At 42.3% G+C, this 24,063-nt stretch overlaps 2 protein-coding genes across 3 annotated transcripts in view; one reads left to right on the top strand and one right to left on the bottom strand.

Moving 5' to 3' along the window:
* The window catches only part of LOC308086245 (sex comb on midleg-like protein 2), a 49,536-nt gene extending 44,632 nt beyond the window's left edge, over window positions 1-4,904 (top strand). For both annotated transcript variants that reach the window (XM_080429706.1, XM_080429705.1), the window contains exon 15: window positions 1,646-4,904. In XM_080429706.1, coding sequence (XP_080285832.1) covers window positions 1,646-1,771 — 126 coding nt within the window. In that variant the 3' untranslated portion in view covers window positions 1,772-4,904. The remainder of the gene's footprint in view (window positions 1-1,645) is intronic.
* Window positions 4,905-13,438: 8,534 nt separating this feature from the next.
* On the bottom strand, window positions 13,439-21,725 carry rai2 (retinoic acid induced 2; the record flags this gene model as incomplete). The annotated part of the gene is made up of 5 exons (XM_080429862.1): window positions 13,439-14,464; window positions 15,647-16,035; window positions 19,069-19,254; window positions 20,898-20,993; window positions 21,426-21,725. Coding segments are annotated over 5 exons (1,842 nt in total), but the record flags the coding sequence as incomplete, so codon positions are not given.
* Window positions 21,726-24,063: the final 2,338 nt, after the last annotated feature.

Raw genomic sequence — 24,063 nt, 5'->3', positions numbered from 1 at the left:
GTACTGTACTGTACTGTACTGTACTGTACTGTACCTGTACTGTACTGTACTGTATGGTCTGTACTGTACCTGTATGGTTGCATCTTTGTGTTGCAATCAGCCGCAGCTGTTGAGGCTGTGCTCAAACATACAGAGAGGCCGTGCTCATACGGACGGACAGACGGACACACAGACACACAGACACACACACAGACACGGTCAAATGTAGGAGTGGTTGGCACCACTCAAAAAGCAGATCTACAAGCTCATAGCGCGGCACGGTGCCGCGCTATGAGCTTGTAGATCTGCTATTTTTTTGAATAGCCCAAAGAAATCAAAAAATTACAGATGCGTTCCAGGTTAGAATGGGTTGAATAATGTTAATACTACTCACAGGTAGGGATGCATGATCAGTATTGGCTATATTATCGGTATTGGACAGATCAGTAGTCCTAATACATCACGTCATAACGAACGATAATCGGTTATCAGTCAAAATCTCCATATTGTGCATCCTTTACGGATGGGTCAATTTTTACGCTGAATTCACACGATATCTACCGCTCCTGTTCTATCACAAACTGGCTCTCCCATGTATCGGAGTGACACCCTCATAAATAAGTGACCTGAGCTCCAGTGAGTTCCGCTGCTCCGAGTGGATCAAAGCCAGCAGCAGAGCTCACAGACAGGAAGGAGAAGTACAGACACTGGATACTCGTCTCTGGCAGCTTGTCCGTTAGAGATGTATACATTGTATTTAAGAAATCTGCCATGCAGTTAATCAAACTTGATTAATTTCACATGTACAACTGCTAGTTTAAAACTTTGTTATCAATATTCAATACTTCCATAAAGTAGTCAGTTTCTGTCTTATCTCATGTTGTCGAATGTATACAAATGCATACCCTCTACTTCAGAACACATTGAGCTTCTGGTTTGGCCAGCAGCTCTGTCGCGACGCACAACACTTCAGCAAAGTTGAACTTTTCTCAACTTTGCCACTATGCTTTTTGCTGACTCCGCCTCCTGCCGCAGCGGGGCGGGGAAAGCGACGGCTGCTCCTCACCATAGATCAGGGGTGTCTAACTCATTTTGGGGTGTGGGCCACAATGATCAAAAGGTGACTTGATGTGGGGCCGACCACAACCAGTTGCGGACGCACATGCACGCTCACACGCATTCAGTTATACGGCATTGTTTTTCATTCTGTTGTCTCAGTCACTGCTACTAACTACAGTACTTTTAAAAAATGGTATTATGAAGAATAATAGCTACTTAAATTATTGACATTAAAAACAAACCAATGCCATTTGTAAGGAGCCCCAATAAACCATTTTAAGTAGAATAATTCCATTTGAAGTTAAACAATACCTGGTAATGTGTGTGGTTAAGGGTCCATCTATGGCATAGATGGAACACAGTATGAATTTCAGTGTCAGAACTAACAGTGTGCCTAATGTATGCGCCATCGTACGATGGGCGGCACGCGCCAAAAATAGCAGACCTATACAAGATGTGATGCCTCGTGTGCCACGGCGTCATGTAATGATGTATGAATCGAGGCTATAATAAAGTCACAATGTGTCTTGTAAAGTGACGCTGTGGTTTGGTCTTCTTCCTCCCCCCTTCCTCCTCCTCCTCCTCCTCCTCTCCTCCTCTCCCCCAGGAGATCGACGGCAAGGCCCTGATGCTGCTGCGCAGCGACATGGTGATGAAGTACATGGGCCTCAAGCTGGGGCCCGCTCTCAAGCTCTGCCACCACATAGAGAGGCTGAAGCAAGGCAAACCCTAGCACCGTGCAACACACGCGCGCACACACACACACACACACACACACACACACACACACACACACACACACACACACACACACACACACACACACACACACACACACACACAGGGGCAATAAGAGCTCACTGAAACGGCAGTCACCCGGACTTACCCACCAACACCGAAACGACTCTGTAACCGAGGTATCCTCGCTCCTCTGGAGGGGAGGGCGACTACCCCTACAACTTTTAACCCATTCAATCCGGTGGAACGCATCTCTGTCATTTTAGATTTCTTTGGGCTATTAAAAAATAGCAGATATACAAGCTCGTAGCGAGTGCCGTGCTACGAGCTTGTAGATCTGTCATTTTTGAAAATCTTTGAATATAAATATTTTTTAAAGGGAACATTTGTAACTCAAATCGTTGCTTCCGGGGCGGTCCCTGGAACAACAATATTTGACAAAATGTTCGCTTTATAAAAATATACATTTAAAGATTTGCACAAAATGTTCATGATTTTCCAAAAAATTGCAGATCTACAAGCTCATAGTGCCGTGCCGCGCTATGAGCTTGTAGATCTGCTATTTTTGAATAGCCAAAGAAAGAAAAAAAATGACAGAGATGAGTTCTGAGTGAGTGACCAAGAGGACAAGAAGAAGTGTGCATCACTGATACATTACCTCACCCCCCCCCACCCCCCCCCCCCCATCCCACCAAAACCCACTGTGTCCGCTTCAAGACGAACCGTCGACTTCCACGAGATCCCAAAGGAAAAGATGCCCCCCCCCCCCCCCACCCACCCATAGTGTTTACATTGCAATAGCACATGAGGTCACGGACTGAACTCCTTTTCTTCTTTCTGATTTTTGTGCTGAGATGAAACCTTTGATCCTGGTTTTGGATCTCCCCCCAAAGATGGAGAATGTTTCTTCTTATACAGAATATACAGTATATATAAATATATATATATATACATATATATATTGTTTTTATTACCGTCAGGATAACACTTTAATACAGAAGGGTATGTATACTGTATGCTAGAAGAAGTGTGAACCCATAGGTTCATTGGCCCACACTCTCCTGATATGACACTTCTTGTTATTGTGTAATAATTCAACATTAGGTTACACATTATGGGGGCAGATAACCCCCCCCCCCCCCCTTCCCCCCCCTGCCCCTCCAATGAAGATCCATTCCATTTCTTTCACAGCAAGAAAGAAAGTTGGTTTTTTAAACCTTATTTATCCCGAGCGTGATTCAACACGCTCACCATGGCCGTTAGATTAAACCCAACTTTATCGCTGTGCCGTCACGTCAAGTGAACATATTGCTCTCTCTCTCTCTCTCTCTCTGCCGTTTCTCTAAGATATCCTCAATCTTCCCACGACATGTGTTTGGGAATCAGTTAACTGCTGTGTGTGTGTGTGAATGGTATGCCAAGAGGGTGCCGAGAGTTTAACCACTTAAAAACCTTGTTTTCTTCGGCGTACAGTGGTGTCACTGGTCGGAAAAAAAGAGTCGATATACAAGCTGAAAAACGTGTTGCGTTTGCCCTGCCCTTTTCTTTTTTTCTCCCAATTTAGTCGTTATGCCAACTGATTCCTCCCCTTCACATTTCTGTGTGTTGTCACTGCTGTTGTAATGTCACTGGCTCACGTGTTCAGTGAGGAGCCCCCACCGGGAGGACGTCGTAGAGCGTCCGTCCTACTCCTCCCGCCCAACACTCCCTAGGACTACGTGTCGCATTTGCACCACGTTTTCAGCTTGTAAATTGTCTATTTTCTGTGTTTATGAGATGGACGCCGGGTTGAAAGTGATTTAAACTCTCCCTCTACGTTTAGTTTTTCGTGTAAAGATAGATTTTTTTTGGGGGCTCTCTCTCCGGTGTCTTTATCGACATAAAACTGTCTCCGGAGCGTTCCTCCAAAAGCTCTCAGTCAACGTGCGTCGGAGTCACGGATCTGCTTGTTATTTATTTCAATGGACAGATTGTCACAGAAGTGCAAAACGGGACATTTTTCTAAGGGCTTTATTATATCTAATAGTTTGTAATGTAATATTCGTAAACATCCTAAGCCTGCCGGGTCCTGTGTCCCGCCCCTCGGACCGCCCCTCCCCCCCAACCCCACCCCCCGAACGTCGCCACGACGACCGTTTATAAACAATCACTGTTGGCAATGAAAACAGATCTGATGTACAGTTTTATGGGTTTAACCATGAATTATCAGCAACAGAATGTACATTTTTTTGTAGAAAAGCGAAATATTTTAAGGAAATCATATATTAAGTTTAGAGATGTGAAGATAATGGGTGGGGTGGGGGGGTTTATGGTGGATATTTCAGACAATGTATTTCATACTGCTTTTTACTACTTAAACGCTGCGCTTTTTAGTTCAAAGTACTCTCTCTCCCGGTTTGATAGATCTCGCCTTGCTTTACCTTTGGAACATTTGGACATCTCTCAGGTTCATGTGATCTTTTGTAGCATAATGTTTTGGTATTATTATTATTGTACTTCACACACAAGAAAGAGAAAATAAGCTTCATAATGTCGTTGCTGTCGGGGTGGAAGCCTCCTATGTCCAGAAACCTTGCTTTTCAGGAAATGGCAAAAAAAATGACCTGTGTTCCAATGGATTTAATGTAGTTATTATTTAGTCACAAAGGTCTTGTTAATTAATACTTTTTTTTGGTTAAATATTTATAAAAACCCACAGACACACTTAACCCTCTTTTCACTTTCACGTTTTTTTCTGAAATAGCCGCACAAAAGCCGATCTATAAGCGTGTGAGCTTGGAAATCGGCTTTTTTCGCTAACTTTTGTGCGACAGTCTTGAACAACAAAGTATGTCATTAATTTACAAATACAATGTAAAAAGTTTGAAACATGGAGGTTTGAGGCTTCTGCCCGACAGCAACCATACGTTGATTCCCTCTGTCCAGTAAGGCCGGGGACGCATCTGTGTCATTTTTAGATGTCTTTGGCTATTCCAAAAATAGCAGATCTACAAGCTCATAGAGCTACAAGCTCATAGAGCTTGTAGATCTGGGGAAAACATTTATAATCGTGAAGATTTGTGCAAATCTTTGAATATATATATATTTTTAAACCCATTTAGACCTGGAACACATCTGTGTCATTTTTAGATTTCTTTGGCTATTAAAAAATAGCAGATATACAAGCTCATAGCGCGGCACCGAGTGCCGCGCTATGAGCTTGTAGATCTGCTATTTTTGAAAAATCGTGAAACATTTTTTTTTTAAATCTTTTTCCGAAAAACTGTTAGGATTTAGAAAATGTTTAGAAGCGGCCTCAGGTCTTAGACCTGAGGCCGCTTCTACAAATGCCTTCTAAATCTTGACAGTTTTCTGAAAAAAATAATGTTTCCATATCAGTGGTGCTCAAAACCTTTTCATGTCAAGGACCACCCAAAATATATATATTTGGCCGCGGGACCCCCCCCCCCATCTCAACATTTTTTGTTCCAGGGACCTCCCCAGAAGCACAGGCTCGAGTTTAAAAATATATGTTTATATTCAAAGATTTGCACACATTTTTTCATAAAATAGCAAAAGAAATCTTAAAAAAAGACACAGATGTGTTCCCGGTCTTAAAGGGTTAAATGACTCGTGCCATAAGATATGCAACACAGGATGGATTCTCCTCTCTCTGCATCCTCCTCTTGAAGTACTTGAAGAATAAGTGTGTTGCCCCGTTCATTGTGACACACCACATAAACAATACATGTTGTGTACATGATGTGTATTTTCTATTTTATAAAACTACCAAAAAAGCAAGAAAAAACATGAAGCCTCTTGGTCTTGTCTGTTGTTGTTATGTTTGAATCCCAGGTGTTACACTGTGCAGTTTACCTCTCTGTCTTACAGGTTGTAGCTTAAACAGTGGTGGAAAAAGTACTCAAATTCTTTACTTAAGTAAAAGTACCAATACTGCAATATAAAAATACTCTGTTACAAGTAAAAGTCCAGAATTCAAAATTTACTTGAGTAAAAGTACAAAAGTATTGTCATCAAAATGTACTTAAAGTATCAAAAGTAAAAGTACCTAATATTTGAACATAGCAGATCTACAAGCTCACAACGCGTCGCGATGCGACGCGTTGTGAGCTTGTAGATCGGCTATTTTCAAATAGCATAGGTAGAAAATAGTGCTAGAGTGGTTAATGTGTGTTTTATAATATAATAATGTATATCTGAAAAGTAACTAGTAACTAAGGTTTTCAAATAATTGTAGTGGGGTAAAAGTACAATATTTGCCTCTGAGATGTAGTGGAGTAGAAGTAAAAGTATAGACAATTGAAAATACTCCAGTAAAGTAAAAGTACCTCAAAATTGTAGTAAAAAAGTACAGTACTTGAGTAAATATACTTTGCTACTTTACACCACTGCTCCGTGGACAAGAAATCACAAATAATTGCTCCAGTGATTTAGAAATTGATCGTTCACAATATGCTCCTCATTGACTTACATTGTACGGTAAAACAGCTCTCAAAGCCACTCTTTTAGCACGTAAACGAACACAAACAAAGTTGATTCAGACAATATAGAACATCACCAAACCCAGTACTGTTTTTTTTTTTTAGAGAAATGTGAACTTCCTGTTGATTTTACTATTTGACGATCCGGATCGTCAATCCGACAATGAGGAGATTTTTTTTAAATTATCAATTTCTAATCAATGGAGCAATTATTTTTTATTTCTTCTCCACCTTTGGAGTTACTTCATGGCAAGGTAACTACACAAACCAAACCTCTTCCAAGGTGGTCTTGCCCTGTAACAGTATACGGTCTTCAACATTTCTCAGGCCAAGGACCCCTTTAGCTGAGAGAGAGACGAAGTAAGAACCCCCCCACTACATAACGTTTTATTGCAGGTTAAACTTTTTCATATATTTCATAGATGGCTTCATAGACGTGTTTGCAGTGGTGGAAAAAGTACTCAAATGTCTCTTACTTAAGTAAAAGTATCAATACTGCATTGTAGAAATGCTCTGTTACAAGTAAAAGTCCGGAATCCAAAATGTACTTGAGTAAAAGTACAAAAGTATTGGTTTCAAAATGTACTTAAAGTACCAAAAGTAAAAGCACTAAAATGTTTGAAAATAGCAGATCTACAAGCTCACAACGCGTCGCGATGCGACACTTTGTGAGCTTGTAGATCGGGTATTTTCAAATAGCCTAGGTATAAAATAGGGCTAAAGTGGTTAATGTATGTTTTATAATGTAATAATGTATCTGCATAGTAACTAGTAACTGAAGTTTTCAAATAATTGTAGTCGAGTAAAAGTACAATATTTGCCTTTGAGATGTAGTGGAGTAGAAGTAAAAGTACTGAAAAACGGAAATACTCCAGTCAAGTAAAGAATACCTCAAAATTGTACTCAAGTACAGTACTTCAGTAAATGTACTTAGTTACTTTACACCACTGCGTGTTTGACAGCACTGTCATCAGTGCTGTCAAACACGGATTGAATGGGTTAATGTAAATGAGCGTTTGTAAATGAACTGATATATCAGATGTATAAATGAACTGATATATCAGATATATAAATGAACTGATATATCAGATGTATAAATGAACTGATATATCAGATGTATAAATGAACTGATATATCAGATATATAAATGAACTGATATATCAGATATATAAATGAACTGATATATCAGATGTATAAATGAACTGATATATCAGATGTATAAATGAACTGATATATCAGATGTATAAATGAACTGATATATCAGATGTATAAATGAACTGATATATCAGATGTATAAATGAACTGATATATCAGATATATAAATGAACTGATATATCAGATGTATAAATGAACTGATATATCAGATGTATAAATGAGCTGATATATCAGATGTATAAATGAGCTGATATATCAGATATATAAATGAGCTGATATATCAGATATATAAATGAACTGATATATCAGATATATAAATGAACTGATATATCAGATATATAAATGAACTGATATATCAGATATATAAATGAGCTGATATATCAGATATATAAATGAACTGATATATCAGATATATAAATGAACTGATATATCAGATATATAAATGAACTGATATATCAGATATTTAAATGAACTGATATATCAGATGTATAAATGAACTGATATATCAGATATATAAATGAACTGATATATCAGATGTATAAATGAACTGATATATCAGATGTATAAATGAGCTGATATATCAGATATATAAATGAACTGATATATCAGATATATAAATGAACTGATATATCAGATATATAAATGAACTGATATATCAGATATATAAATGAACTGATATATCAGATATATAAATGAACTGATATATCAGATATTTAAATGAACTGATATATCAGATATATAAATGAACTGATATATCAGATATATAAATGAACTGATATATCAGATATATAAATGAACTGATATATCAGATATATAAATTATAAATATATCAGAGGGCCATGGCGTCAACACTAGAGCTCTCTGAAATCAGAGCACTTTCTCCAGAGTATCATTTAAGAATGCAGAGGCATATTTTCATGGTGCCACCCTGCTGTGTTGCCATTCCTGTGTGTAAATTAAACTTTGCACACAGGAATGTAAGACTGCAATGTTAGTAATTAAAGTAGATATATGGGCAGAGGAGAGAAAAAAATGGTCATTCCCAACGCGTGTGCGTGCACATTCCAGCCCTGCATAAGTCTATAGTCAGTGGCCAGCCCAGTCAAAAAAGGTAAAGATACAGAATTTGCCTTGTGCCTGGCGCTACTTTGGCTATCCAAAAATAGCAGATATACAAGCTCATAGCGCGCTACGAGCTTGTAGATCTGCTATTTTCTTTTCATCGTGAACATTTGTGCAAATCTTTGAATATCTTTTATTTTATTTTATTTTTTAACTCAAATCTTTGCTTCTGGGGGTCCCTGGAACATTTTTTCATGTCAAGGACCCCCAAATTGATATGTAAATATATGTAGCCTGTTCAAAGATGTGCACACAGTTTCACGATGAAAGAAAATAGCAGATCTACAAGCTTGTAGCGCGGCATTCAGTGCCATGCTATGAGCTTGTAGATCTGCTATTTTTGAATAGCCGAAGTATCAGATATGACTAAAATCTAAAATGACACACCGCCTTGCGCCGTGCGGAAGATGGGTTACAGACCCACAGTCCATTTGGACCCCTAGAGCAGTGTTAATTTTGTTGACTAAAACTAAAAAGAAAAATGTTCGTCTACCTTTTTTCACTGACAAACTAAACAAAAACTCAAATTAAATAAACTAAGCTATGATGACTAAAACTATGACTAAAATAGTGACAAATAAAAACTAGACTAAGATGTTGGGGAGGGACTAGTGGAGAAGAGATCCAGTAGAGGACATAACATGTCATTTTATGTTCGGTTGTGCGTGGGTGTCATGGCCCGAAAATAGCCCATCTACAAGTAGATGGGCTATTTTCAGCATGCAGCTATAAGTACTGTTTAAATGAGGCACTACGACGCCATCACGGCCCGACAAAATACATTTTACTAGACTAAATCAACTGTCCATTTAGTTTACTAAAAATCTTATATTGTGTCAACTAAAACATTTCAGAGGAGTGAAATGTGATTAAAGCCAAGTGAAAATTTTATTCAAAAGACTGACTAAATCTAAATTTGCTGTACATTTTTTACACTGCCCTGGTGGTCCCTGGCAGTGGTGGAAAAAGTACTCAAATGTTTTACTCAAGTAAAAGTATCAATACTGCAGGAGTAAAAGTCCGGAATTCAAAATTTACTTGAGTAAAAGTATTGGTATCAAAATGTGCTTAAAGTACCAAAAGTAAAAGTACTAGAATGTGTGAAAATAGCAGATCTACAAGCTCACAACGTGTCGCGATGCGACGCTTTGGCTATTTTCAAATAGCCTAGGTATAAAATGAGGCTAAAGTGGATAATGTATGTTTTATAATGTAATAATTTATATCTGCAAAGTAATTAGTAACTAAAGTTTTGAAATAATTGTAGTGGAGTAAAAGTATGATATTTACCTCTGAGATGTAGTGGTGGAGTAAAAGTAAAAGTATAGACAATTGGAAATACTCCAGTACAGTAAAAGTACCTAAAAATTGTACTTAAGTACAGTTCTTGAGTAAATGTAGTTACTTTACACCCCTGGTCCCTGGTGGTCCCTGGACATCACTATGAGAACCAGTGCCTTACACTTCATAAATATAGTTATATAAAACACACAGCCCTCCACAACAAACCTTGTCAAACAACAATCAATTTTATTTTGAGAACAACCAACCCAGCAGCAAAATAAAAAGCCTTTACAATCACATTCTGAAATGGTGAACATTTTAGATACGTATAGCACGACGTGTCTTCCAAATGAAATGATCACACAGATTATAACACGATGGGGCTGTTTTCAGAATCACACATCTTCGTATAAATTAAGTAATGGGATCATATTTAAAGGCATAGTTCACCCCCAAAACGATTTGATTAGTCACCCCATGGAGACTTGAATTCACGGATATGTTTTTGTTTTGGTCGCATTCCTAAGCCAATAATTTGACGACCAGCGGACCTGTAGGCAGCGGTTCCGGTAGGAGACACAAAGGAGATGACCGCTGCCGGTCATCAAATTATTGGCTTAGGAATGCGACAAAAACCGTGAATTCAAGTCTCCATGGGGTGACTAATCGATAGGGGGGAAAAAATGTTGGGGGTGAACTATCCCTTTAACTGTTGTCTCACCTTCACAGCCTTAATAGATGGTAGAATTACACAATAACCTTTCTGTAGGACTAATGTTCTAATTATGACAAAGTGCACGCAATGATAAATACACACAGACAGCAACACTCTCTCTCTCTCTCACACACACACACACACACACACACACACACACACACACACACACACACACACACACACACACACACACACACACACACACACACACACACACACACACACACACACATCTCTGATCACAAGCATTAATAAACACATGTTTAAAGAAAACAATCAAAAACACACTTAGAAGAGTTTAATACTTCACCACTTGAGCCCTCTTTTACATTTTGTGTCACGTGGGTGTCTCATTCTTGTGTCGCGTGATGAAAATAGCAGATCTACAAGCTCACAACGCGTAGCGACATGTTGTGAGCTTGTAGATCTGCTATTTTGGAAAATTTGGGAACATCTTTGTATATATGTTTTTTTTTCTTTTTTTAAAAGTGTGAAAGCATTCGCCTAAAATGACATGCCCAAAGTAGGGACGCCTGATTGAATGTGGTTAACACAGACTTACACACGCACGGTCGCACGCACACACACACACACACACACACACACACACACACACACACACACACACACACCAGTGGTGTAAAGTACACTGCCCTGCCAAGGTAAAGTGCAGTAACTACTTTTTTGGACACACCAACTTATTTGTGTATCCCAAAGGTCAAATTAGCCTTTGTGATTTTGGGGGATAAACAATTACCTCAAGAACAGATGTACAATTAGTGTAATATCACTTATATGCCGATATCTCATTTGGCTGACCAGTTGAATCACTTTTAAACCCATTTTTCAGTGATTTTTTTCCCGTAGTTACTGCACTTTACCTTGGCAGGGCTTCAGTACAATTGAGGTACTTTTTTTTACTTTACTGGAGTATTTCCAATTTCCAATACTTTTACTTCTACTCCATTACATCTCAGAGGCAAATATTGTACTTTTACTCCACTGCAATTATTTGAAAACTTTAGTTACTTTGCAGATATAAATTATTATATTATGAAACATACATTAACCACTTCATCCCTATTTTATACCTAGGCTATTTGAAAATAGCCGATCTACAAGCTCACAATGCATTGTGATGCGACGCGTTGTGAGCATGTAGATCGGCTATTTTCAAACATTTTAGTACTTCTACTTTTGGTACTTTAAGTATATTTTGATGCCAATACTTTTGTACTTTTACTCAAGTAACATTTTGAACACAGGGCTTTTACTTGTAACAGAGTATTTTTATAGTGTGGTATTGCTACTTTTACTTAAGTAAAATATCTGAGTACTTCTTCCACCACTGACACACACACACACACACACACACACACACACACACACACACACACACACACACACACACACACACTCCGACTAGAGACATGGGAGGTGTAGTTTTATAATGGGCTCAACAGTGATCGTATTAAAATTGAATTAATCTTGACCGAACGCTAAATCTCGACAGAATTTCTCGACAAAAACACGGGTAGATTTTTTACAACAGGTGGAGAAACGCTGGCAGCATTTTTATGTGTGATTCCTGTTGCTGAATGAAACACATAATGTAAACAAACCGTACCAAATATTAGGTATATCTTCCTAACATTTGTACTGTCCATGGGCTTAGTCTCAAGGCATAAAGGTCTTTGACATAAAGGTCTATTATCCTTCATCTAGCCTAGTGGTTCTCAAACCTTTTTCATGTCGAGGACCCCCAAATAAATGTTGTATTTGGACCCCCACCTGAAAATATCTTGTGCCAGGGACCCACCCAGTACAATATTTGTGGTGTTAAAAAAAAACAAAACAATCCCAACATTTTCTTTTAAATAGCAGATCTGCAAGCTCACAACGTCACAAGGCAATGTATATAGGGTAAAAAAATGTGTCTGGGGAGTGGGGACCCCCTGTGGAACCGCCGCCTCAAGGATCCCTGGGGGGGTCCGTGGACCCCCACTTTGAGAACTACTGATCTAGCCACACTGGTTCTCAACCTTTTCTGGGATCAAGGCCCACTTGGAAATCTCTGCCTGCCGTGCCGAGCCCCCCATCCCCCTTTAGCCAGGGATTCTCCAACTTTTTTATTTCAACGACCCCCATTTTAATACGCAATTGGCCCATTTGAAACCCCATTTGAAAACATTTTAATCTCTGGACCCCAATCTACACTGTAAAATCTTCAGCGATCATTTAACTCGGGTCCATTTTGGTTCCATTTGTACACTCTCAGAGTCACAGACCCGTAAAAAGGGTCCCATTTGGACCCATGATGGTCCCTGAACCTCACATTGAGAACCAGCTGCCCCCTAAAAGCCATCAAAGGAGGACACGTGGCTTCAGTGAGCCACAGATGAATATGGCATTTATACCAATGATGGGATGTTTAAACAGTTTCAGTCAAACCCCTGCCTTTTACAAAACAGCTTTGTACCCCAGTAATCTCACTGGGGTTTTCACTGTCGTCAGTGCACTCAAACACGTTAATAAAAAACACACGTAAATCAACCGTACACATAAAAAAAAAAAAGATAATCCAAAACCCCTCTTGTCTTAAGTTAACAAATGTACAGAGTTCAACATTTTAGGGTTTAGAATAAAAGAGCATCTCCAGTGGCTTTCCATGGAGCCCGTCTCAGCTGCCATACTTAACAAACTGTCCTTTTTTTTCTTCTTAAAAGAGCACGACACTCTAAAGTAGTGCATTACAAAACGAGGAAAATATATATATATATATACGGATTCATAGAAATGCGAGGGGTAACGGTTTCTTGAGTTCTTTGAGTATTAACATGTCATACCATCGGGACATTCAAACGTACCACAGTTTATACGAGATGTACTCTTAAATCTTGGCGTTTTTAAGCGTAAAAGATGCACATGAGTTGAGTTACAGAATGTCTAGAATGTCCCCCCCCCCCCCGGCCGGGCCGTGTGTCCGTGTGCTTTATGTCCCAGCAGCTGTTCCTCTCTCCTAGCCGGAGACGGAGTCCCGAGGAGAGACGCTTACTCTCACTTCCTGGGTAGAAAGGCGGCTAGCCGCTGCTTCTTAATGGGCAGAAAGTGGATCTCCTGCGAGCTGACCTTCTTCACTTTGATAGCTCTGTTTTTAGGGGCCTTTCTGCCGAGCGGGTCGCCGGGGTCATGCTGCTGCTCCCCCCCTGGGGGGCCCCCGGCGGACGACGGGGGGGGCGGGGCCCCGTACAGCTGTTGGCCCGTCCCGCCGCCGCCGCCGCCGTCCCGCTTGATGGAGAAGTTCTTGGTGGACACGCCCGAGAGCCCTTTGATCTTCCCGCAGAGGATGGCGGGGATGGCGTCCTTCACCGACACGATGACTTTGTGCGCCGTCGTCTGCGAGGCGCTCACCATCTCCGGCCCCCCGCCCAGGGACGCCCCCCCGGCCTCGCGGCCCAGCGAGCCGCCGCCGGCGCCGCCGTCCACCAGCCACTTGTGCTGATGATGCCGGCTGAACTCCAGCGTCGCCAGGCCGCTCAGGAGCTGCTTGGAATCCAGAGCCGGGCCGTCCGTCGGCCGCAGGACGCCCAGAGACGAGGCCGACGAACCGCAGGGGGGAGGAGGTTCCGGACCCCCGGACTGGCAGGCGTTAAACTCTCGACCGTCGCCCCCGCCCCCGCCCCCTAGCGAGCTCGCAGCCGCCGCACACTGAGGCTGAATGTACTTTTTCTTGGCGCCCGCCACGGACAGGTCGAGCACATTGTCCTGCTGCGGGGAGGGGAACTCCTGTTTGGGCTGTTTGACCACCGGGGGCACCGCCCTGCTGACCGACAGGTCCAGCACCTCTCCTTCTGACGACGACGACGGCAGCGAGCATGACGAGGGGGGCGGGGCCACGTGCGGAGGCTGGGGCGGTGCGGCGGCGAACCTGCCAGGAGAGAAACCAGGGTTATTACTTACTTATTACTAGAACTAAAACTAACCAAATGACCAGAACTAGAATTGACAAAACGTTTGAGTGGTGAGGCCAAAATTGGTTCTGCCTGTTTCTCCTCAGTGGCTGGAGCAATTGATCTGAATTTGCACACAGCCATTGAACATTACCATGTGCACCTAACAGCGAAGCCCGTTTTCCGATTACACGAAATCACTGCTGTTTATTAGCGTTTTTGTGTTCGCTGGCTCCCGGGTTGCCAGATCATGTGCGCATATCCCCCCACGGGTATGGTCTAGTTTTAGTTAACTGACGAAAAAGCTATAACTACGTACCTGCAACTGTGTTGTGTTTACAAAATGAACTAAATCTAACACGGTAAAAACCCCAATTAATCCATTAATACCGGGAACGCATCTGTGTCTTCTTTGGATATTCAAAAATAGCAGATATACAAGCTCATAGCGCAGCACCGAGTGCCGTGCTATGAGCTTGTAGATCTGCTATTTTTGAAAAATCGTGAAATCTTTGAATATATATATATTTTTGAAAGCGATAATTTTTAACTCCAATCTGTGCTTCTGGGGGTCCCTGGAACAACATATTTTGAGATGGGGTCCGCGGCCAAATACAATTATTTCTGGGGGTCCTTGACATGAAAAAGTTGGAGCACCACTGATATACAGTAGCAACATACTGTTAAGATTTAGAAAACAGGGACCACCCCCCCCCCCCCCCCGAGTTACAAATGTTCGCTTTGAAAATATATATATTCACAGATTTGCAAAAATGTACCAATTTTTTTTTTTAAATAGCAGATCTTGTAGATCTGCTTTGAATAGTACATCTTTTTTTTAATAGCCCAATTTTTTTTTTTTAAAAAAGACAGATGCGTTCCCCGGTCTTAATGGATTCAAACTAAACAGACATTTAAAAAAAAAATATCCAAAAAATAAGAAATAAAAATCACACCCAGTGTGAAGTGAGTGGTGCCTTTGATGAGTTCATTATGCGCATGTGTTGCACTCCTGTTTGTGTTTAATTAGTGTAACTGGTTGCATCTTTGTGTTGCAATCAGCTGCAGCTGTTGAGGCCAGAGTCACAAACATGTTGAGGCCGTCCGCAAACATACGGACAGACAGACAGACAGACACACACGGTCAAATCTCTACTAACCTGGCAGAGAAGGAGGGGTGAGAGGAGGAGGAGGAGGTAGAGGTCTGGGTGCTCCTGCTCACAGTGCAGACGGGGGGTCTGGGGGGCATCACGTTGCCCTTGGAGTCCTCGGGCACGGCCTGAGGCATGGGCACCGGGATGGGCAGCGGGATGGGCAGGGGCACCGGCAGCGGGATGACCACCGGGTAGGGCACCAGCAGGGTGGCGGGAGGCACCAGCGGCGCCAGAGAGGGAGGGGAGGAGGTGAGGTAGGGATGAGAGTGGAGAGGAGGAGGAGGAGGAGGAGGCTGGGAGGTGAAAAAGGCGGAGGTGAAAGGGTCCGTGGCCATGGGGGCGGAGCCTGGAGACTGGCAGGCGGAGGAGGCGGCTGCCTGGGAGGTGAAGAGGTCCTGTGAGGAAAGAATGATACATTATGCTATTGTTATTATGGTTGTTTATATCTGACATTTATATTTTACCATCACTTATAGTCCATTTTTCAGCTTTTACATTTTTTTTTACATAAATCAGTGCTATTGAACACCCTTTACGTCTGTGTGTTGATTAAAAAAATATTGAACCAATGAAAAGTATTAAAAAGTGCTTCTGACAACTCCATTGGATCCTCTAAATTTCTGCTAAACCAGCTAACTCCACCAAAGGGGGTGGAGTTAGCTGGTTTTGCTGACTCCAGGCTCCGCCCCCTTTTGACCTCCAACCTCATTGTGAGCTTTAAGGTCCATTTAGCTGTTCTTATCAAAACCTCCAAACTCCACTTTTTGTTTTGTTTTTGTCATTTCCTGAAAATTTTACATTTTGTTGTTAGCTGGTTTCTGCCGGACAGCAGAGATAATACATTATGGATATGCAAGGGATAATTGATGAAATGAAAGTATTCCATAAGTGTTGCGCTGGGTGGCGTGGCCACCCATCCAGCGCAACGCGGTCGCCTCGGAAAACAAGGAAGTGTAGTGGATCAAATAGAATCAACTTTGGTTACTGCATTGTCTATTTCTCTCTTCAAATGTTTTCAGAAACATTCTTGAGAGCAACATTTAGCTGTAAATGACATTGTGTGTTTGTGTTATGGCTGTCTTGTTGGATACAGCACAACATTAAGCAGTGCGCAGCAGGTGCTCTGAGCCTTTGTTTAGACAGAGGTCTGTTATAGAGCTCAGCGGTCATTATTCAGAAATAACACACCGCTGAATTCAGGGATTGACCAATCAGAATCAAGCATTAAACCAAGCCGTGTAATAAGACATGATATGTGGTAGCTTTGTAGGAGCCACTAGACCTGATAGCTATTGTTTTAGTTGCAGCCTGTCGTTGTTATGGTTCAGCTTGTCCTTGTAATAGCTAGAGTATAACTATGGTCTGATCCCTGTGCTCGTTGGCAGAACTACCGTACCACCGACATGAGTCTTATTGTAGGCTACTTCTCCCTAGTTTTAGTCATGTATATGTCACAGGGAAATTGGCAGTCCAGGGAAATTGACAGGGGAGCGCTAGTTTTATAGGCGCGGGGCGGTGCTGCGAGGCGGGGCTTTGATGCGAGGACGACGACCACAACAACAATATAACAACCAGGAAGCTACGCTAGGGGAACGCTGAAAATAAAATGGATAATATGAGAGAAATACTCAAGTAAAGTACGAATACCTCAAAATTGTACTTGAGTAAATCTACTTTGTTACTTTACACCACTAGTACAAAGCTCAGTGGCGCACTTCGATAATCATTGGACTCCCCACCCACTACCACTGGGAGCCGGGGTTTGACTCCCGCTCGGGGCATTACTTTTTCAAACAACCGCGGACTACTTTTTTTTCGCTGATAAAGTATAGTTTTGGACCATGACGGAGGCGTGCCGACTTAGCAGACCTTGAGGCCGAGGAGTCGCGCCCGAGCGCCTCCAGGCGCGAGTGCCCGCGACGACCGGCCGATGGTCTGCTAAGTCGACTTAAGCGCCGTCCGAGTTATGTACCGATAGGCACAGAATCGTAAATGATGTTGGGGACTGCGTTTGCCCCAAGTGCCACTCACTGCACTAACATAGCCCGCCAGGCCCGCCCCCTTGTGCTTCAACTGCATGGAATGAGGCTGTGTGTGTGTGTGTGTGTGTGTGTGTGTGTGTGTGTGTGTGTGTGTGTGTGTGCGCGCGCGTGCGCGTGCGTGTGTGCGTGCTCGTTTGTGCATGCGTGCTCGTTTGTCCGTGCGTGTGTGGTGTGGGGCTATGTCTGGCTTGCATTGCCCTCTAGCGTTGATTCTACAGAATTGCCTGAGGGGCGGTGAAAACAAGCGTACCCCTTTCAATTTCCCTGGAATGCCAATTTCTCTGTAACATATACATAAGTATAACCATCACCACCTAGAATATTGTCTCGACCTCTATTGCCTCATCAATTACTGATTGATTCGGAATTCCACAGCAGTTGTCACCATCATGACATTTTACTTGACTGTCTGTTATACAAATAATTGTAATTAACGGTTCAACCACTTAAACCCTCTATTCTTAGTAAGACTGAGCTGAGTTACAACTGTACTTGATTGGGAGCTTGTAGATCAGCTATTTTTGTCAAATGTTCCCCCGAGAATATAGGTACAGTATGCTGGAGTTCCAAGTGGTTAATTGTGGTTTTGGCATTGAACTTTGGAACGTATAATTCTAATTACATTTCTGTTTGGCTTTCAGGCTTTGTAAAGAAAAATTGCGCAGGACAGATAACGACAAACAACTTCAATATACAAAGAACTGACCGACGTTATGATGTTAGAATAGTGGGAATAGCAGATGTACAAGCTCACAACCTGCCACCTCCCGACTTTTCGAGCTTGTAGATCTGCTATTTCCCGCAATTGAACATTTTCAAGGGGGCAAGGTTGCGCAGTCGGTAGCGCTGGCGCCTAGCAGCTAGAACGTCCTAGGTTTGATTCACGCTGTGGGCGCTGGGGGCGTGTCCTCTCCTCCGCGTCATCAGAGCCCATACCCTTGGTGGGGTTGGCGAAAGGGCCTTTCAGTGTGGAGTTTGCATGTTCTCCCCGTGTTTGCATGTTCTCCCCGTGTCCGTGTCACAAAAAACATGCAGTAATCCTGGTCTCTATACTGCCTTCCCCTGGTCAGCCGGGGGCGCCTGATGGAGGGGAAAGGAACTGGTTGGAATAACGTGTTCCTTCTACGTGCTACGTTCTACCGGGGAAACTCCCCCCTGTCAGGTGATAAGAAGCGGCCTGCTCACTCCTCATGCATTGAAGGAAGCATGAGCTCAGTTCGGGGCTCTCCCCAGCCTGACAGACGGAGAGTAGTGCCCAAGGTTTACAAGCTTAGGCAATTGGCACTGGGTGAAAAAATGGGTTACAAAATCGTGGGAAAAAGTCAAAATAAAATATTTACAAAAAATGTATCAGGCCATAATAATCGTGTCAGGCCTACTGTATACCTGCAAGATGGCGGCGAACGCCGGGTTCTGCAGCAGGGAGAGCAGGTTGGAGTCCGGGGAGGATGCACCCCCAGACGACTTCTGGTCCAGAGTCGGGTGAGGAGGAGGAGGCAGGCCGAAGGTCAGCGAGGCGTTCTGGCACAGGACGTTGTTCTGGAGAGGCAGGGCGGGACAGCCAGACGCCATCTGCAGGTTCGGTTAGACATTTTAGTGATACGATAGATGGCCAAAGAAATAATGCATTTAACGATTTAATTGCTTTTTTTTCTCCATTGAACATTGGAACATAATAACACATTTTGTATTGCATTTAGGCTTTATGAACAAACAATTTGCACAGGGCAGATAATATGACAAATAAGTTAAATGTACAGTACAAATAACTGACTGACAATAATGTGCTATGGCCAAAATAGGCCATAATCGGCTATTTGAAAGTATTATTTTAAAATGTTGTACTTCGGAAATAGCCAATCTCCAAGCTTTGAGCTTGAAGATCGGCATTTTGTGCTTCTTTTTTTAAGATGTTTGAAAATATACAAACATTTCTCATACAGATCAATGGAGATGATTCTGGAGATTATTCAAAAAGTATTGCGAGTATCTCAAATGATTGGCTCTGTTCATCACTGGAGCCCTTTTCCAGAAGGTGGCAGAAGGCCATTTCCATGCACCTTTTTAGGAGAGCGGAAGCAGGTTGGAGTCTATTCATTCCAATGGAAGAGTGAACGTGAACACAGCTTCTGGACCATTCTTGGTTACTGAACTAAATATTGGACCCAATCGCCACAAGCCACATAACATTCCCAAGATTTTCATACTAAAATGGCTTTTTTCAGAGAGACAAATCAAGAGAAAATCAACTTTATTATCGACCTTTCTCTGTCCCAGCAACACACTCTCGTAGGACCTAGCACCAGTAAACATAGAGGACGTTCCCGAGATTTGCCGTCAGACGCCGGCGCCCGCTTAGGAGACCATTTGTAGGATGTGTGTACCATATCGCCTCTAGTGGCTCCAATTGGGATGGTCTATCTTCATAAATTAACAATCTTTGCTACAATCTGGAAATTGGATCTACAGTCATGCACAGAGCCTATTGCAAAACCTCATACGTCTAAAACTGTAACAATATATATTTTTTCTGGCTTTTCTGAGCCTTTACTTGCCAGTCATAGTAGAGAGAGAGAGAGAGCTTTGTGCCACGTTACGAGCTTGTATATCTGCTACTTTTTGATGCTTTTGTGTGACGCTGTAGTATGATCAAGTAGATCAAAAACGTTATAGACATTTTAACCCATTAAGACCTTAAGAACTTACATTTTTTCAGAATACTGTTGGGATTTAGGAGATATGTAGAATCGGCTTCAGGTCTTAATGGGTTAAATATGAAGATAAGAGGTTCCTTGTGTGACGTATAGGGGTGTGCCGATATATCGTCCCGCGATATCTCGCGATACGTTTTCGTGACAATATGTATCGTTTTGGAAAAAGAAAATATCGTAAAAATAATAATAATCAGGCATGCAAACAGCCCCGAAGTGAAAAGGGTGACAACATGTTGTTTTTTTTTTCGGGTCAGGTGTCACACTATTGCCCTATTTGGATTCAAAACGGCAATTAGCTGAAAAGCTACAGTACAAGTTTGCATGTCTGAATAATGCAAAAACAGAATTATTTGTTTGCATTTGCTTTTTTTCTCCCCCATATATTTTCATAATAAAAAAGTGCGTATCGTATCGTATCGAAATCGTATCGAAGTTGTGAGCCCAATATCGTATCGTATCGTTTCGTGAAATTAGTGTATCGGCACACCCCTAGTGACGTACCTGGGGGATGACGGCCTGTGAGCTCAGGTGCTGGAGCAGCTGCTGGTCCAGGACCAGCGGCAGCGACAGCGGGCCCTGGCTGGTCATGAAGTAGACCTGGGACATGTGTCATTTTTAGATTTGAGCTAAAAAAAAATCATTATTTTACACTTTGGCTATTCAAAAATAGCAGACATACAAGCTCATAGCGCGGCACCGAGTGCTGCGCTATGAGCTTGTAGATCTGCTATTTTTGAAAAATTGAGAAAATCTGTGAATATGTATTATTTTAAAGCAAACATTTTTTTAACTTGAATCTTTGCTTCAGGGGGTCCCTGGAACCAAATGTTTTGAGATGGGGGTCCGCGGCCAAAAACATATCATTTTGGGGGTCCTTGACATGAAAAAGATTGAGCACCAGCATCACTGATATAGAAACGTACGTTTTTTTTTCAGAATACTGTTGGGATTTAGGAGACACGTAGAATCGGCTTCAGGTCTTAATGGGTTAAATATGGAGATAAGAGGTTCCTTGTGTGTGACGTATACCTGGGGGATGACGGCCTGTGAGCTCAGGTGCTGGAGCAGCTGCTGGTCCAGGACCAGCGGCAGCGACAGCGGGCCCTGGCTGGTCATGAAGTAGGGCGTCGCCCCCATCTGGCCCAGCGGAGGAGCGCCGGCCGCCCCGGACATCTGGAGGTGGATGGGCAGGTGAACCACGGGACTGTCCCCCAGACAGATGGGCTGCAGCACGGTGGTGGCCACCTTCACGGACACCCCTCCTCCCGGGGGGGCCTCTGTGGCCTGGTTCAGCACCGACGGCGGCGGCGCTTGCGCCTCCGCCTTGTTGAGACCCGCTCCGCCGCCGTCCCAGCGGTTCCCCCCTGCAGGGGCGGCGGCGGGATTCACCCCGTTCTCCACTTTGCCAGGGGGCGGCGGGGCTCCCCCCCCTTCTCCCGCCGTCCGGACGGCGTTGCAGGCGTTGGCTTCCGGCTGGGGGTTTGTCGTCACCATGGCTGGGTGGTGGTGATGGGACACGTTGTCATCTCCCTCCATCGTCCACCTCCTCAAGAGTCAGTGAAGAAGCTGGTGTTTGGGGGGGGCGGGGCTAGTGGCGGCGGGCCTCGTCCATTATGCTTCCATGTAGGACCTAAAACAACACAACGCAACACACTGAATGGTAATGATGTATTTCTTCTGGCAGTGAATTAGTTAAAAAGAAAAACGGAACTTTGAACATTCAGTGGATTTTCTGTGGTCGGGTTTTTTTTCTGAATAATTAGGCTCAGAAAAGGGCTGCGATTGGCCCGTGGACTTTGACGTCACAATCCATTAATCCCGCCCCCTCTCCTCCCCTCCCCTCTCCTTCTCCTTTGGGGGGGGCGGAGCAGAGGCGATGATTGACAGGCAAAATCCCTCAACAGTGACACCCGCAGGCAAATAGATTATTTCTCCATAATCAGTGACAACACAGAAAATGTGTGTCGGGAGGAGGAATCGCAACGTGTTTTAATCTTGTAGATCTGTTTGTTCATTTAGATTTTTGACTTTGCAAACTGAATAGTAACGATACACAGATTCCTTTCTGACTAAAAGGAGCTGGAATCTCTCTTCCTTAGCAGTGATGTCATCTGGGGTGCATTTGACTCCATGCGGGTGATAAATACAATATGGAAGAAAACAAATCACTGCCTAAAGGCCTCAACATGTTTTCTATACTTACTATGTTCAATAGAACTTGAATCAAAACAATGAATTACAAATCAAAATGTTTAATAAACTCAAGACTGGATCAAAACAACGTTGTCTCTCTTGGTTGAATGGGCCAAACGAGACAAAATGGAGTTCAGATGTAGACGCTTGAACTGGCCTTTGAACTAAAACTGATTCAATCTTCTATAAGTGCATTAATCCATTATGACCGGGAACGCATCTGTGTCATTCTAAGGGTTATTAAAAATAGCAGATCTACGACCTCATGTAGATCTGCATATATTTTTTTAAATCGTGAACATTTGTGCAAATCTTCGAATATATATATATTTTTTAGAGCGAACATGTTTAACTCCAATCTTTGCTTCTGGGGGGGTCCCTGGAACAACATATTTTGAGATGGGGGTCCGCGGACAAATACATATCATTTTGGACGGTCCTTGACATGAAAGAAGTTTGAGAACCACTGATATTACAGGAACAGTTTTTTTTTCTTTAAAACAACGGTTAGGATTTTGAAGACATTTATTGAATCCCCCAGAAGCAAAGATTTGAGTTAAAAATGTTCGCTTTTAAAAATATATATATTCAAAGATTTGCACACATTTTCACGATTCACGACAGCATATTTTAGCAGATCTACTTGTAGATCTGCTATTTTTGAATAGCCAAAGAAATCTAAAAAAAATGACATAGATGCGTTTCCGGTCTTAATGGGTTAATAATTACATTGGAATCTTTTTTTTCCATGTCCTTAAAAGTAAGGGTTGTGGACAAGCTTTACCAGACAGACGGTGTGACGGTAACGGCTCATCCTATCCTAAAAGATTGCCAAAATATATTGTGCGGAACATAATAAAAACAATACTACTGCCGCTATTATTATTACTACTAGACATAAACAGCTTGCTTTAAAAAGAGTTTACACATAGTTTTAGTGCATTTTAGTGCACGAATAAAAAAGAAGATCAAATGACACATTCATCTGGCCTTAATAATTCATCCAAAACAAAAGGATAAAATGCTGTTGGGAGTTGAATGAACTCATATTTCATATTGTCTCTTATCGGATGGAAGCCTCATAAGTCCAAAACTGTTACTTTTCAGGATTCAAATTCAAAAACATCAAAAGTAGCAGATCTACAAGCTCAAAACGCGTCGCTTCGCGCCGCGTTTCGAGCTTGCAGATCTGCTACTTTTGATGTTTTTCAGGGACTTTTGATGTTTTTCCGCCATAGTATGATCAAGTAGGGGGTTAATTTACGAAAAAAACACCAAAAAAGTTTGAATATGGAGATACTGTAAGAGGTTTCTGTCCGACAGCGACGATAGCATTACGTAAGTTAACAAATACAGTATAAATCAGTGGTGGACGAAGTGCTCGTCCCCAGTACTTGAGTAAGAGTACAGATACTCCTGGTCAAATTGACTCCACCACTACAAGTAAAAGTAGCTCAGTCGAAATGTTACTCAA

This window comes from Gymnoscopelus braueri (genome assembly GCF_963280865.1).
Source record: "Gymnoscopelus braueri genome assembly, chromosome: 6".
NCBI classification, from domain to species: domain Eukaryota; kingdom Metazoa; phylum Chordata; class Actinopteri; order Myctophiformes; family Myctophidae; genus Gymnoscopelus; species Gymnoscopelus braueri.
This window is presented reverse-complemented; position numbering and strand designations above follow the sequence as displayed.